The sequence below is a fragment of the Musa acuminata genome, chromosome BXJ2-3 (genome assembly GCF_036884655.1).
Source record: "Musa acuminata AAA Group cultivar baxijiao chromosome BXJ2-3, Cavendish_Baxijiao_AAA, whole genome shotgun sequence".
NCBI lineage: Eukaryota > Viridiplantae > Streptophyta > Magnoliopsida > Zingiberales > Musaceae > Musa > Musa acuminata.
The window spans coordinates 42,108,271-42,125,304 of record NC_088340.1 but is presented as its reverse complement, the minus strand read 5'-3'; the positions used below and the strand labels follow the sequence as shown (position 1 = coordinate 42,125,304).

Below are 17,034 nucleotides of genomic sequence, written 5' to 3'. Positions count from 1 at the left end.
AAACAAAAGGATCAAAATCTTCATGCTCGACTTCAAATATTAGTGTTCGAAATTTAAGACAATACAAACCTGTAACATGAAATGTGTCAAAACTAAAGCAAGCCAACCTCGAGAGAAATAAGAAATAAATGAATTCCTAAGATGTTAGGCAAATCCAAAGACCTCACAGAATATTACTTTGTCTCAATACAATACATTTGATCTACAGATACCAAAAGAACAAAAAACAAAAGAGACCATCACTCTTTGAAATGTTTTTCTGATTACCAGGCAAAATTGCAATTTTAGCACAATTAGCAAATGTTTTCGATCAATTCTGTCCAGTTGAGCAAAACTAATTTTTGATCACTAGTTTTTTCTGCAACTATAGAACATAACTTTCTCAACAACTACACAGCTCTTTTTCCAGCACCAAGTGAATTCAATCCCTGTGGTTGAAAAAATATGTATTATAGTGAGTTTGCCAAGAGTTCAAAAAAGGAAGTCTGTCAAACTGTAAGTACACTAGCAAACAAGTAAAATCCCAATTCGTCGCGACATCCACTAAGCCGCAAGATTAGAGATCTTTAACCACTGGTTAAGTCTGAACCAGAACCCTACATTATCTAAATGACTCGCTAATTCCTGAGGCATGCTTGATCTATGTATACATAAATACATGGAACTGATTGGCTGTCTCGACCAACAAGAGCATTTTATTGTCTTGACCTGGTGGCCGCCACTGCTTATTTCCAGTCTCAACTTCAATAGTGCCCTCTGTATCCCTGGACAAACTTCATTTTGAACAAGAAACATGATGAGCAATGAACAGAAACCAGGGACAGAGATTACATCTGGTCAAACTGGGTTGCCGGCCACCACATTTATATGGAAGTATTGCTACAGCCCAACTGAGGATATCAATGCTCGCCTTGGGAGCTGCATCTGATTAGTGCACCACCAAAACAGAAGAATTAACTTTGCATGTAAAACATTTGTGTGCAGTAGCCGTCGAGGGAACTGGTAGTCAGAAAATCATGTCAGTTGAAAAAATATGGTGAATCCAATACGTCTTTCAGATTGAAATCTCCCCGTTCTGGTAGTTCTGGGAAAGTTAATGTAGGGAAGGCTTTTTGAAAACTCTCCAGTAACTGCAAAATGCAGAGTCATGTCAAGTATCGCCCATGACAAGAATTACATGAATATTAAGAGAAGTTACTTTAAAGAGATCAACAATATGAAATTAGTGTTTTGATTTTCACATTTGGTTGCAAGTTTCACAAAGCAGCCCCGCATCACAAGGGTGAATCATGACATGCAGAATTAGAAGATCAGCACTAGAAGGGTGAATCACGTTGACGTTAGTGACATGGTACAGGGAAAAGGGTATTACATTTTCCAATATGGGTTTCTCATAGAGTTCCACAAACTTCTCCCGAAGAATTCTGTTCATCTGATCAACATCACATGCATGAGTCCAGTATGAATCATGGACTCCTGCAATAGAATAAAAAAAATGAGATTTTAAGGCAACTGTTCCTTGAATATCAGATACTACAAGACAATAAGAACCTGCAAAAATTAATCCTGCTTTTCTGCAGGCGACTGCAGTCATCATCATATGAGAACCATCAAGGGAGTGGACAAAGTTTGGGGGGAATGCTGTTCTTTGCCGTCTCACCATCACCTACATAAAAGGGAATAGAAGGTAAAAGCTGAACACCTGAAATCTTGATATTGAATCACAGAAATTGCTCGTGTTAGGAATATAAACTCCAGCCATAAAAGAAAGGAAGATGAAAAAGAAGAGCACCAGACCTTATCGGTCTCCCTCTGTAAGGTCAATACTTGAAGAGAAGTCTTAACCTGGGAAAGAAATTACAAAGTTATTAGAGAGAGGATGTCAAACAAAGAATAGTGGGATACAAGTTCAATAGCTTCAAATTTGACTAACAAAATGCTTTCCCAATGCACGATATGGCTGAACCACTGGAAGTCCAAGTGGCGTAGTCCACCTAACAGAATGGTTTTCTGTAGCAATTACCTGTGGAACATGCCAACTTAGTTCATTAACATATTATTATAAAAACTGTGGCTGCAATGAACTAGAGGCACAAACGATGAGATAACAGATGTTCCAGAGAGGAGGGAAAAAAAACAAATCTTTGACTTCGTTTCAGATATCAGAAACCTGCAACTGGGGACCAGGATGTCTCAAGAAAGAAAAATGCTTCTCAAAAAAGAACATACATGTTTGAATAAGGATGATTTTGTATTTTTAGCTAGTCTAACTGAAAAAGGGCAGAACGAAGTATATCCAAATGAATTTGCTTGCACTTAAGCTGAAACTCTCTAAAAGATCTTTTACATTGCCATATATTCGAAACAGTGGTGCTTTTCGATCTTAGCACAAGTACAGTATGACAGCAATTGCCCTCTCTACCATACTGATGACTTTATTATTTTCAAGTTTCCTAGTCAAGAAGAATCTCTAATCTTTATATGTCGTAAAAGGTATCACATGTGAATCCATTTGAGTTCCTACAAATATATTTGCAGAATAGACAATGGGATTAACTAATAAATACACACCTTTGCACAGTCACCAAGCCAGTTCATAATCTTCCGTGCAGCTTCAAACATCTCCTCTAATGCAGTCAAAGTGGTCTGTTCAAATGATTATAGACTCTTTAGCCAAATGTAGATTCCAAGAGGCTTGTACATTCAACTCAAACTACAAAGAGGTATAAAACAAAGCCTGGGGATAACAATGTTCTCTTTCTTACTCTGGCTGCATAACTTGAAGCACCAAATAGCTCTCTGTCATCAGCGGTAACACCCCGTTCCTTTAGTCTTTTTTTTATTTGCTCACGAGCTCCAATAAAAGTGACGCCATAAACAGAAGTCATGACAGTTTGCTTTACCAACTTCCTGTCCACCTTATTAAATAGGAACAAAATCACTATCAGGGAGAGTTCAACCTCAATCACATTGTTCCACAATTGAGATAAAAGCATATAAAAAACATTCAATTAATCATATATAATGTTTCCATTATGTAAATTTTACATGTCATGATCCAACATCAACAGTCTTGTTGATTATGAATAAGAAATTTGACGATGAAATGTTTTACAGGTGTAACACCATCAAGATTTTCAACATAAAATAGAATTTGCAGTGAAGTCTATATTCCATCCAACCAGAGGACTATCACTTTATAGGCAAGCTGGGATATAAACCTGATCAACTATGAGCCTTGCTAGTAAAGCATTTGGGTCTTCAGCAGGATCCTTCTGTGAATCTCTTCGCATGATGTCAAGAACCCTGCATCAAACATACAAATTTCATAAAGGATTTTTTGCAAACATGTTCAGGGGTAAAACAGAGTACAATAGCTACTAATCGAAAAAATGGAAGTATAAAACCATCAATTGATAAACATTTCCTGTAACACTTAAAATACACTGAGGCATAATAGTAGTTGCCTCAGTGCAGAAGGTTTAAGCAAAATGTGAAAGTTCAAGCAGTAGCAGTCTGCAACGAATGAACTAAGAGATGCTTAGATGAAATATATAAAACTACAAGGTTGGCAAAATATAGAAGACGGTTTAATGAAATAAATTAGAATAAACTAAAAGAAAAAGGAAAAACTAAAGGATAGAATGGTATTTATCTTAACTATTAGTTTGGCAAAAAAATGACAAGTTATTGCTGCATCAAGTAACAAACTTGGATATAAGCAACAGATTGCAACAACAAAGAAAAATCACCAGACTTTGTGATACATAATCTTGTAGACATGTTTGCTAGAAAGAATAAGTGACAATTTTATCTAACGAACTGGACCAGTTAAGCATACCCGCATGCAGATCATCATAAATATAGTTGCTCTATTCCTGCACAGCAGCCAAGCAGGCAACAAGAAACCACAAATTGCACAAACAAAGCAGCCAAATTGCATAAAATCATCACCAGCGTTTATTGCTATTAAGACTAACACATAATAATTAATAGGTAACTTTTTTCCTCTTCAATTACCAGCTGGCATCGAAGCAAGAGGAACACATTGTTCAACTACATCTGTTTTCTCATGTCATAAGATGTCTGAAATGCTTGAAAAATATCCTACTATGTGAAGTATTACTAAATCAAATCTACAGAATTTTAGCTGCATCAGATGCTGAACCACCTGCATACTTTTGAGGCACCATTGACACTTGACAACACTCCTAACAATAAACACTCCAACATAATGATTTTTTTGTCCAACCTTTATCCTTGGTATCAAATAAATAATGCAGCTGAGACAGACATTTTGGAAACTGAAACAATATACAATGATTGGAGAATTTGTTGTGCAATGGGTATTTCTGCAAATTCATTAACCTTTAAGCCAAAAAAGATAAACCAAAAAAGTTGTTTACCTGTTGAAGAATTAATGAAGAAATAAAGACAAAATCAAAAAGTCGATGAAGGGGGAAATTTAAGGCAGTACCTAAGGTATGACAATCGTGGATTTATGAAAATAAAGGAGTTTCTAGTAATTATATTCATATGATCAAAGACATGTATGTAGCAATCACTAGCATAAATACAATAAGTGTCCAGTGAGTTTCCTACTCAATAAAATTGCTTCAAAAAGAATCTTAAAGTCCTACAGATTTTCACTCGTAAAGGATCATCTTTCTAGTGATATCTGACATGAGGTTCCATGGCACCTGACTAGCTGACAAATTTATTGTGATTCATAAGAGTGGCATTGGACAAACGTTAAACTTGAGCAACAAGTGAAAAATCATAAGCCAAATGTTTGACAATACATCGGATTAAGATCAAACACATGAAGTGCAATTTCAGCAAACTAGAAAATGAAATATGAAAGCATACCTAGCAGCTATTCCTGAGTAAACATCTGCAGGCTTATCTCCTGCAACTAAGTTTACTGCGATGGCTCCCAACTGAATATACAAAAGTTCAATGAACATAAGTTAATTTCTTTTAGAGATTTACACATAACAATTTTGTGTGCTAATTTATATAAAGAGAAAGCAAACCATATCTCCAATGAAAGAAACACATGCAGACACTATTAGTTAAATAAATATAATCGTAATAGCATTATTAGATTGACAAGATATATGACTGCCCCTGATAGGTTATCTTTCTTCTTCTTTCCCTCAATGTGGAAAATTTTTGCTGAAAGGAAGAGATGAAAAAATTAAGAATGTACCGAGAAAGAACTTCATGACCAATAAGAGAAGGAAAAACGAAAGGCGAGCATACAAAAGTCTTCAACAAGTAAGACCACAACAAAGTAAGAAATAAAGTTCAGCAATCATAACCTAGTAAAATCAACAAAGCGAGGCACCTTATGTTGACAAATTGTCATGGACAAAGTTCTAAACAGGCTGTTTGAAGTAATACTTGTGTATGTCCATGTCTTTCTGTTTGTTCATGCTTTGCACAGTATATAGAGGGACGGCCGAAGGCTTAATAGTCTCATTTTAATTGGGTTTAGTGGCTGCTTTAGGCTTGTAAATAAAGGTTGTGTCATGTGGACACGTGTGAGAGATTTTCGGTCTATAATGGACCATTTTGACCCTTTGTTATGCAACTGTTCTGAGCTTGTAAAGTCTGTTTGTAATTTGCATTGTCTATGAAGTGTTTTCGGAAATGTTTACTTGTGGATCCCGAGTGAGGTGTTTTCTCTAACCCGTTTTCTCTTTTGTGGGTCATAAGAGACCAAGGGAGGTTTCGGGGAGGCTGACCTTTGCGGACGGACATACAAGGGTGCCGCACAACTTAGGCAAAACCAGCTAAGTCCGTGACAAAATGGTGACAAAATAAATTCCTCATAAATCAGAAAAAAATCTAGCATGTGGCATGGCAAGCCAAAGAATCATGCTGCACCTTGCATGTGTCATATCAGAGGTACAATAAGCTTAGATTGTCTATAGTTTCATATATGCAGTAAATTTTGTTTAATTGATGCTAAAACACATTGCTCCGATCACAAAAAAGATCCAGATATTCTTGACATCTTATTTTAATAAATCAAGAAAGAACAGAATATAAAGCTGGAAGCAACAAAAATGAGGGATTTCATTCCAAAATCTCCACATTGTGACATTACTATTCATGCCTTCCAAAATAACATCTACCCTCATTTTTCAACCTAATAATGTCCACTACGAGGAAAACATACAAGAATATACTTGCTTTTGACCATTGGTAAGTTTCTAAAGAAATTAAATGTCCCCTACTTCATTCCACCTCAACCAATCATCTCCCCTCATTTATCCTAATTCATTTGGTGCTTTCCATTTTAATCAATGTTGTCTAAGGCGCTAGATGCTAAAAGAAGTTAGGGTTCCAAAACACTCAAGATGCTAAGTGCTCATCCAAACGAAGCTAAGCACTCGTCAATATAAAAATTAAGTAAAAATTAAATAAGGAGAAAACAATCATTAAAATAAAAATTAAACAATACCTTAGTTCCATATTATTTCATATTCAATAATATCACCACTAAAACATCAAATAAAATTATTTAATCATCTATAAAGTACCACATTGTCCAAATCTAACAACAAGAATAACAATCCTAAAACTATATTTGCCATGAGTTTGATTTAAGATCCTAAAACTGCAATGACAATTTTAGCAATGACAAATTCAATCCTTTAAACAATTCATAAGTTATTAACTTATTATTAACAAAAATTAACTATTATTAAAAATAATTAGCATTACTACCAAATTAAAGAGGTGGTCAGATGGAACTGTGTCAAGGAGGGGCTATTGGGGGAGAAGCACAAAGGGAGAGGTAGGGAGGAGAAGAAAGAGGGAGAGGGAGAGAGACATTGAGAGAGAAGAGAGATAGAGAGAGAGTGCAAGCAACACGAGGGGGGTATCGGGGAGGCTTGGCAGGGGACAAGCGATGACTCTTAGAGAGAAGCATCAAGAGAGAGACAAGGGGGAAACAGTGTGAGTGGCGAATGAGAAGGAGGATGTCCAATGGAGACATAGTAGAGAGCAAGGATTATAATTTCGTATCGTACCAGAGTTTCAATCTCAACGTAGTATAGTACGATACGAGCGTACCGAACGGTATGCTTCGGTGTATCATTCAAGATATATATATAAAAAAGGCGATGTCGTCTCGTTTCTTCTCCCCACGCGGGGAGAAGAATCAATATATATATATATATATATATATATATATATATAAAATAAAAAAATGTTAAAAAATAATCAAAAAGGGCAATGGCATCGAGGTGACATCGCCTCATTTCTTCTCCCCACACAGGGAGAAGAAACCGAGGAGAAGAGGTTTCTTCTCTAGTTTCTTCTCCCTACGCTCGAGGTTTCCTCTCCCACGCGGGGAGAAGAAATCAAGCATTCTCCCCGCAAAGCCTCAGCGACGTCGCCGAAGCTTCTTCTCCCCGCGCGGATGAGAAGTCGACGACAACGACGAGGCCTCGTCGCCTCAGACAAGGAGGAGGCAACATCTCATATGCGGCGTCCAACGAGGGAGGGAGACGACGGATCGGGATCGTCAAGGGAGAGCGACGTCAAATCTTCAAGTTCTCCTTATTCTTCTCTTCTTCCTTCTCCCTTGACTAATACCACCCAGTAACGAGCAGCGACAGTCGAAATCGATCGTTATCGATCGATTTCCGATGGTAACAGCCCCAACGACGGTACCGCCCGATAGCAGGCGATCCGCACATCGGTCTACTAGCGGACCGATACGTACCACCAAGTATGGGCGATATAATTCGAAATTAAAATCCTTGGTGTAGAGAGAGAGAGAGAGAGAGAGAGAGAGAGAGGAGGGTGCAAGTGGCAAGAGGAGGGTGCTGTGGGGTGAGACAAGGGCCAATTATGGAGGATTCAAAATGAAACTTTCCGTAAAGAAAATCTAAAGACAAAAACCAATTAGTTGCAGCCAATGCAGATATAACTTGTAATTTAAAACTACTCAAATATCCTTTATTCAATAAAATAAAAAAATCTTGAAATATAAAAAGTTAAAATCAAGATATCCTGAAACAATGTATTTAACTTTCAGGTGATATTTTATTTAGTAATGTTTGACAGTTAAATGATAGTTGAAACAATATTAAAAGGTATATAGATGTATCATATATGTACTCTCCATATTGACAACATCATGTTCTTGCATTTTGATTGTTCACTCTGTTAAAATCAATCATTTCACCAGCAAAATATTATACAACAATGTAATTCATCATGACTAGCCGATACGAAAGAAAAAATTGTACCTTGTCTCTTCCCAAAGCAGCATAGTGTTGCAGACCATTACACGATCCATCCTATGGAAAAAAAAAGTCCAATCACCAATCTTCTGTACACATCATATTCAACATATACAAGAGCTACGAATATATTACTAAACAACTAATTTCCAGGATTACTAATTTCAAGTTCATAAAGAAAAACCAAAATCATTGAAGAAGTGGAGACATACATTGTAGTTGACACTTGACACATGAATTCTCTCCATGTGAAATCAGAATTTTATCAAAATCCAACAACATCGATGCAAGCCAATCTCAATTCTCAACTGACATGCTTGATATATATTATTGGCTATAATTAGCTTGTTTCTCTTATTTACATACTTTTTTATCCACATACAGCTCACAAAGTATATCATTATAACCAACTCTGAGAATTGTAGTGTGAATATGATGTTGAACCTTTCTTAGTCTTCTCTACAAACTAAGAATTATGCTTCTCATTTCATGAAACCATTGCAACCTCTCTTACCAAATGACCAAAAGGCCTGTGCCAATTTACTTTTAATCAAAAAAGAAAACTTAAGCAAGCTGCCTGACCACCATGATATTATGATTACATGCACCACCTATGACATGCTGTTATCGTAGCTGGCACAAAATGAAGCATCACCTTGAGGTGCAATTCAACAAGCAATAAAATTTGTTCATTATGACTAATCAGTCTTTGTAAGACATTAAAACATTATCACAAGTTTTCTATTAGAAAAATTGTTTTCTGAAAGTGCCATTTTTCTTAGAAAAAGCCTCTTTCTTTATTTGAGCTAGCAAAAGTGTGCTACTCTTTTCACAGAGATAAACATGAAATATTTTTTACTATTTACAATTTAAAGCATGTTTTTTCTTTTAATTAACAAAAGGTTTGATAAAAAAAGGATCACATTCTAACATATAACCAGAATCTGATGTTGGACACCCTGATATTGTAACTTTTTGTTTAACCAATACCTAAATACATCAATCAAAGCTAGAGAATGTGAAACATCTAATTGCCATATCACAATGGCAAACATTTTGATCCATGCCAATGTTTACAGGCTTCCAAATGTTCAGCCTTCTCACAACCTTCTTGTTCATAGTTCATCAAAAATATTGTGCAGACCAGAGTCAAATATTGTGAGATAGCCCATCATTATGTATCGATCCAAAGAGGGCCAATATGTAGCCCAGCTGGTTTAGACAGCATCATACAGTAACAAAGAACCAGCCAATTTTACACAGATTGGGCTTCATTAAGAACAAGAAAGGAGAAGTGAGCACAACTGGTTCCAAGCGACCAAGAATATCAGCAAGACTGCAACAGTGTATAGTCTAATCCCCCTTCCTTTTTCTTTCTTTATTAACTTATTTTGTTTGCTCAAATCTTTGATCTGGACGATATAAAGCTAAACAATTTAGATTTGTACAAATTATGGAACAAATTTTGGAAATCATTTAAAATAAGCCAACAGCAATGTGAAATATGATCATTTAAAATAAGCCAACAATATAGCCTTGGACATTGGAGTTCTGTTCACTGCCCAAGTGATCAGGCACCGCAACATTCAAGTAGCTAATGTTCAACAGTTAATATAGCTCATATAAGTATAACTCACTTATGACCAAATGGCATCCTACCTCAGACAACTGAAAAATAGGGCAATGAGAACTAGTAGAATTAAGTTGGATCATCATCATCTGATTAACACAAACTTCAAATGCAAAGGGAACTGAAATGATAACTTTCAACTCACCTGATGCACAGGTATGTGCGAAATTGTAGTTTCTGGTGAAGAGCTCCGTAATGCCTCAGCAAGATTGATGCAAACTGCCAAGCACTGAAAGGGATCTTCAGCCCCTAGCCACCAACGTCTACCTTCAAGGGGTCTATCTGCAGAATCGAATATATCCTCCACATGATTCTCGGTAAATGCTAATCGGCCATCATATGACAACTTGTCCACTCCACCAGCATACAAATTTGCAAGGTGAATCTTTAACCAACGCAAGCCAGATTTCATCAGTGGTCGTCCCTCTGCAAATTCAAGAATTCCTCGACATAAATCAGAACCAAGATGGTTTAGATAGGGGTGCATGGGATAAGCACGTCCCCTAAAGTCCAGATTGTGAGGATAGTAGAATCCCTCCTCATCTTTCATTTTCCTAGCTACCTGCTCTCCAATAATGACAGATGACATCAAACTTTTGTCATAAAAGTTAATAAACTACAATATGTATGACTAATACAATGGTAAAAACTTCTTACAGCAAGTTTTAGTTCCACATCGCAACGTCGAGAATGTCTTTCACTATTTTCCTTCTTCACCGATCTCATCTTCCACTTCCACTTCCGAAGTTCAGACTCATCTTCTGTGTCTGGTTTCTCAGGGAGAGGGATCTGGGTGAAAAACACTTCAACAGAATAAGAGAGGCAATGACCTTTTTTTGTCACATACAATTAACCAAATACATAAATGTAGCACAATTCAGGAACCAACAATCCAGGCTTCTTAGACAAGAGATAAACTCACATCTTCACGATCAACCAAATCAGCAAGACGTCCTCCACTGGACCATATTCTGTCTACAATACTGAGCACCCTTTTGTTAACCCTCCATTTGGTACAGCCTAGTGTATCCAGAGCCTGGAAAGTGTACGTTTAATGCATTGGCAGAGTTTATGAAACATCATAGTAGTTCAAGGTCATAAACAGAAGATCCCATTCTACAGAAAGAAAGAAAAAAATCAAATCAAAAACCGCCAACAACTAGGTATAGCATGGTGTGTGTATCAGGCTTTCTGCAAACAGCAAATGTATAAGAACCAGAACAAGGGCAAGCACATCCCTATACTGCAATGCCGCTTATCGAAGTCAGATGATAATAAGAAAAGAAGAAAATGGTCAGAAATGACAGAGTGATTTATTGGATTCAGCAACTTCAAAGGAAAAAAAGTTCCTAGGATGATGAATATTCATATCATACAAAAAATATCCATGAAAAACTAATCATCTGAGAGAATCAATTCTCAGAGAAACCAACAAAATATATTTGCAATAAAAACTAACCAATCAAGAAGATCAATTATTAGATCAAATCAACCAGAAATTTAAAAATGTTCAAAGAGACAGCAAATTGATGAAGAAGAGCCGGTAAAAGAACTGCTTTCTTAAGCTCTATGACTGTATGACATCAATGTTCAAGATCAACAGATCACCGATTGACAGTAAAAGAACTGCTTTCTTAAACTCTATGACATCAATGTTCAAGATCAACAGATCACCGATTGACAAACCTGAAAAACAGCTTGCATCTGCTTGTTTGGAGCCCTTTTAAGAGCCTCCCTTTGCTGTCTTGCTCCATGTATTCGCATTATATAAGATGGTAAAATTAAATGTGCTCCTCTGTCATATCTATAAAAAAAACCAAGACTTGGCATTAAAGACAATGGAAAATTCATCTTTTTGGTAAAAGATGAAAATACATTTAGTCAAATAGGAAGCGTGACTAACAAAATGACTAGTCATTTAGTCAAGTATTGCTGCACTGAAACCAGCTCATTTGGATAAGGCAGATAATTGATGGTAATTTTAGACACTGTGTCACACATAAAAGTCAAAAGGCAACATTGGACAACACCTAGCAGTTTAAAGGCCTCATACGTCTAAGACACATCAGCAAATATTTTACTAAGTAGACACCAGAATAATTGTCAGAATTATCATGTCAGAATTATCATGGAGCAATTCTATTTAATAGATCTAAAGCTTAAAGTTAAAGAACAGTAAAGGATGGTGTTGATCAATTTTAGAAGTCCAATTCAGGATAATATATACCCTTTCCAATTTAGTGGAGGCATCAACATTGGCATATAAGGAATAACCATGTGTCTTGCCTGCAAAAGAACAATTTACAAAGACCCATATGTTAAAAAGCCATCGAAAGAATATAAATTGAAATAAGACAAAATTTTCAAAAGTGTTGAACGCACAGTCCTATCTAGCCCTTGACGAACTAATGGATCACATTCAATAATACCATAACGCTTAGTCTTCCTGTTAACAAAATATTATTATCAGCTTATGCAAAATGAAGGATCCTGAACATATTAAACAAAAGAATAAAATAAGAATCTTACAGTTGTTCGCTTGAAACAATTCTAATCACGCGTCTAAATGCAGGCCGAATATCTGGAGGACCATCTGCTAACTGGCTAACAGGAGGTTGTATAAAAGCTGTCTCCATGAACAGCTCGATCAAGCGACTCCCAACCTAACAAAATTATTTCAAATACTAAAAAAATATAAAAATAAAAAATACCCAACTTTACAAGTTAAAAAAGGTTATACCTTGACCTGAGCGTCTTGACCCCATGGTTTGGAAACATCTTGCCCCCTCACTATCTTCCTTACTTGTTGAACCTTTTGCTTCTTCATCAAATCTGTAACCTTCTTCCTCAGAATTTGTTCCTCTTTGGTCACAGCACCACCTTCCACTTCATCACTTGTCTGATCTTTAGAAGTCTTTTTTCTTGTCTTCTCCAGAAACCTATGAATTCTAGCCTAATTCAAGCCAGAAAAAAAGTTATAACTAAAAAATAGATTAATATATTTTAATCAGGAGAAACAACTGCATATATATAAACAACAACAAAACAAGCTTACTGGAGTATCACTGACGTATAGTTTGGAATATATAAAATTCAAAAAAGATACAAATACACAATATTGAAGTAGTGAAATCAACATTTGAGAACCTACAACAGTGCAAATGAGGAATCCTAGAAATAAGCAAATTATAACTGATAGTTAAAACTATCGAGCTGTTATGCCACTAAGGAAGTTCCCAGTTCACCATGAAGACCCATGACATAAACAGCATATGACTATTTTGATTATGAGTGTTAAATATCAATAAATTGATCTACCAAAAAAAATGATATTCCTTGCCAAACTCAACTGCTTTAATTGAAAATTCAATAAGCACTCATAAAATTACTACTAAAGTAATAGCCATCGAAGAATGAGAATAAAATGAGAAGCTCATATTAAAAAAAGAAAAGACAGAAAGTTCCAAACTCCAGAATAGGAAAGCATCATCACTGCAAGATAACTAACTCTGATAATGAAGTGGAAACTGCATGAAGATACAGCAGGACCCTTATTAAAGTTTAAACCTTAAGAGAATTTTAGTTTCCAAACAGTTGTATGAGTTGATAAACATCAATTTCTTGACAAAGGAATCAACTTTTAGCTAGCACAAGATGTCGCGTGTCACATCATGCCAAGCCATGATAAATACTGAGATACAAGTGCCATATATTGTAGACTGCAGCTAAGCCTTTTTTTTGAAGTGTCCACAAGTGCAGTGGGCACACAGATATCATCACGATGACAACTTCATGAGACCCTGTGCCAACGATATGCAAACCCTTGTTCTTGATATTTAAATGATTTAAAAATGATTACTTCACTGCCCATGACATTTTAATACACCTTCCCTGATTATTTGATATTGGTGCAAAGCGATAGCTTGAAGTAGAAGCAGGAGATTGAGCAGCACTAAACTAGAATTGAAGTTTTACCTGGAATACGACTATTTTAAGGACTGGAGTGGATTCACATGTTTAGTAATCAGTATAAGTAGAACACACATGACATATACCAAATTCCATTTTAGGAATAACCATTGACCTGTTGGAACTAGACATCAATTCCAAACTTGCTCCAAAATAGTTTTAATGGATATTCAAAACCCAACAGCTATAACTTTGGTGGTCCTTAATGCTGAAGCTACTAGGCTTGCGTCATGCACCATGCGACAAAGCCCAGATTAAGGTGGTGCAACATTTTATTCTTGGTGTGCTAGTTTTAGAAAGTACCAAATTCCCAATAGATACTAGCAAATTTTCATTCCTAATAGCTTCAAGAATCATAAGTATGAGTACCTGATCCCGAGATATTTGTGGTTTTAATTTTTGCTCTTCATAGTGAACTTCCAATGGCTGATATAAATGGGTGAAAAGTTAGCATTGATTAAGATCAAGTTCGGGTCAATCATAGGATATAGGACAGAAATAGGTTTAGATTGACCAATTTTGGTCATACGACCACGTTATTCCAAAATGACCAGAAATCAACCAAGAACAATATGATCAGCTGGAAATGAAATAGAAACCAATTGGACTCGACTAGGAACTAAGCAAAGTTGACATGATCAAACAACTATACCAACAGCTAAAATCATCTGCAAGTCAACAACATTAACTCAGCTGTTCTTAAATTCAAATTCATTTAATCAATTCAGAATCTCCTGATCCCACAAACAAATACTTTAACACCACAATAATATTCTTCAAGTTAATTCATGCCTCCTGAGGCTCCTCATAAATGTGTAACATTTTATGTAGAACTCGAATTTATTGGAATTTATATGAATTAATGCTGCATTAAACTAAAGACCAATGAACATCTGTACTCAATTCTCTATGATAGTCTTCATCCTAATATTCTCAATGACAAGTCTACATCATCAAATTCACTTAGGTCGCCTATTTGTGATAACAATTACTAATAAAGTCATATTAAAGTCAGAAAATGTTCTCTCACTAATGGCAAAGCTCAATATGCATGAGCTATGAGATGCAACAATTAACAACTCTGTATGAATGTTCGAGACTTTATTGCCACAGAACTCCATTATAGTATAATTGCACTTGTTACAGAAATCAGGTCGATGTTTCATATACCAGATACGAGGCAAGATAATAACAGATAAAGCGCGGTCATCCAAGTAACAGGAAGCAGGAAATCAAACCAAAGCAGATACGGAAAGGGCAATAAGCCTGTGATTTCCAAGCACCAAAGATAGCAGATACAGAATCTTGTCAATCAGCCATCTGTTTGTTAAGTTTATTTCAATAACATAAGAAAAATGAGGACCGCATCATAGTTCGCCAAGCAATGACCATACCAGGAACATTTGCTGAAAATTAAAAATATTAATATCACAAGGGAGAGACACACCTCCTGCTCTATAGCCTCACCAACTTGGCATACAGCTTGAACTACACGAACACCCCCAGATTCACCGCCTGTCATCAGAAGACTCACCAGCTTGTGCATAGTGATCACTGCCACCATCTCTGCTGGAAGCTGACTGAAGTAATGCTGATATGAAAATTTATTTTTCGCCATAGACTGTCCCTGCTCTGCAACTATCTTGTCCCTGAATGGCTCAAACCAGCCCAAGAACAAGGATTTCATGTAGGGCAAGTTTGGGGCGAGCTTCCGCTCACACATATCCATCAGGAGTTCCTTGTACTCCTTTGCCGCCGTCTCCCAAGCTTCAGTCTCTATCTGTATTTGTCTTCGTCGTAGCATAGTATACTTCTCTGCACTCATTCCAGCCTTTATCTTCGGAAATTGCTGATTCCGCCGAAGCTTATTAAAACGTTTATCTTCCTTGCCTCCACTAATCTCAGCACTCAACTCCAGCAAGCGTTGCATCTCCTCAATCGTCGACGTATCTTCATCCGCATCAGTTGAAGAGACAGCTTCCGCAACGCTGGCAAAGCTCCTGGAATTTCTTGGGACCCTAGAAACCTCCATAATCGACGAATTCACGTGTCCTAATGTTTTTGGCAAGGACTCTCCCTTTTGCCAAAATCCAGCATCGAAGAGCCTAGTAACAAGGGGCGGCGTCGCCGGGTCCAAGATCCTACTTTTCTCGCACCAGATTGAATCTTGAAAACAACTAAGAAAGCCGGTTGTTGCAGGGAGTGGCGACGGGCGGTTGCTGGAGAGTCTGAGGTTCCGGGAGGCAGAGGACGCCGTCCTTGCGATGTTCCGCCACATTTCACTGCTGCGGAAAGACAGACTACGGTCGGGATCGAACAGATACTTAGGGGACTGGAGAAGTTATACGTACGGATCTAAGGGTTGGAAGGAAGAAGGCGGCGCCACTACACATCAGAAGCTGGGTTCCGGGTGGGAAGAAAGAGGAGTCCTTGGCGTGGGGCGAGGGCGACGACGAGAGGGTGAATAAAGAGAAGAACTCATGTGGTTCGACCGGAGGAGGAGCAGAAATGTTAGGGCTGGGAAGGCAGCGAGGGAGGTCGAAGTGGAGGCGCCGCCTTTAGCGAGACCAAAACCCTTCGCTAGAACCCTCGCCCTCCCCCTCTTATTACTTCGTCCGTGGAGGAGATTTTTTTTTCCTTTTTCTTTTTTCTTTTTATTATAAAATAACCTTTTTGTTTTATTGTTTTACAGATACATCCTTCTACATTTTTTAAATATCATATTTACCTTTATATATATATATATATATATATATATATATATATATATATATATATATATATATATATATAATCTTATATAATTAACTATTATTAGTATCCTAATACTTATATTTTTATTTATGAAAGTAAAATATTTAACTTCGTTTCTGATTTTGTTGACGAAAATATTGTATGATTTATTATTAAGCATGTGATGACTCTATTTTATTTTAATTTATTAATAAATATATAATTTTTTCATCAAGAATCGATCGACATGAAAAGAAATAAAATTAAATAATTTATTTTTATAAATATAAAATTTTTAATATAATTTTTAAAAGTATAGAGAATGAGTTGCTAAAGGTAACTAATTACATAATATAATCTATAATTAATCATATATATATAAGATAGATATATGCTAAAGATAACTAATTACATAATATAATCTATAATTAGTCATAT

General features: G+C 36.4%; 1 protein-coding gene across 2 annotated transcripts; it reads right to left on the bottom strand.

Moving 5' to 3' along the window:
* Window positions 1-416: 416 nt before the first annotated feature.
* On the bottom strand, window positions 417-16,454 carry LOC135608382 (DNA-directed RNA polymerase 1B, mitochondrial-like). 2 transcript variants are annotated; one of them, XM_065101201.1, is made up of 19 exons: window positions 15,311-16,454; window positions 12,635-12,847; window positions 12,424-12,557; window positions 12,277-12,340; window positions 12,122-12,180; window positions 11,581-11,698; window positions 10,817-10,930; window positions 10,552-10,683; window positions 10,040-10,456; window positions 8,271-8,321; window positions 4,870-4,940; window positions 3,222-3,306; window positions 2,766-2,918; window positions 2,572-2,646; window positions 1,934-2,023; window positions 1,798-1,845; window positions 1,552-1,666; window positions 1,373-1,476; window positions 417-1,130 (listed from the first exon to the last, which is right to left on the bottom strand). In XM_065101201.1, exons 1-19 carry the CDS (start codon window positions 16,139-16,141, stop codon window positions 1,020-1,022), a joined length of 2,985 nt encoding a protein of 994 aa, XP_064957273.1. In that variant the 5' UTR covers window positions 16,142-16,454; the 3' UTR covers window positions 417-1,019. The 2 variants fall into 2 exon arrangements, with proteins under 2 accessions (XP_064957273.1, XP_064957274.1); XM_065101202.1 differs by lacking the exon at window positions 1,934-2,023.
* Between the last annotated feature and the right edge of the window lie 580 nt (window positions 16,455-17,034).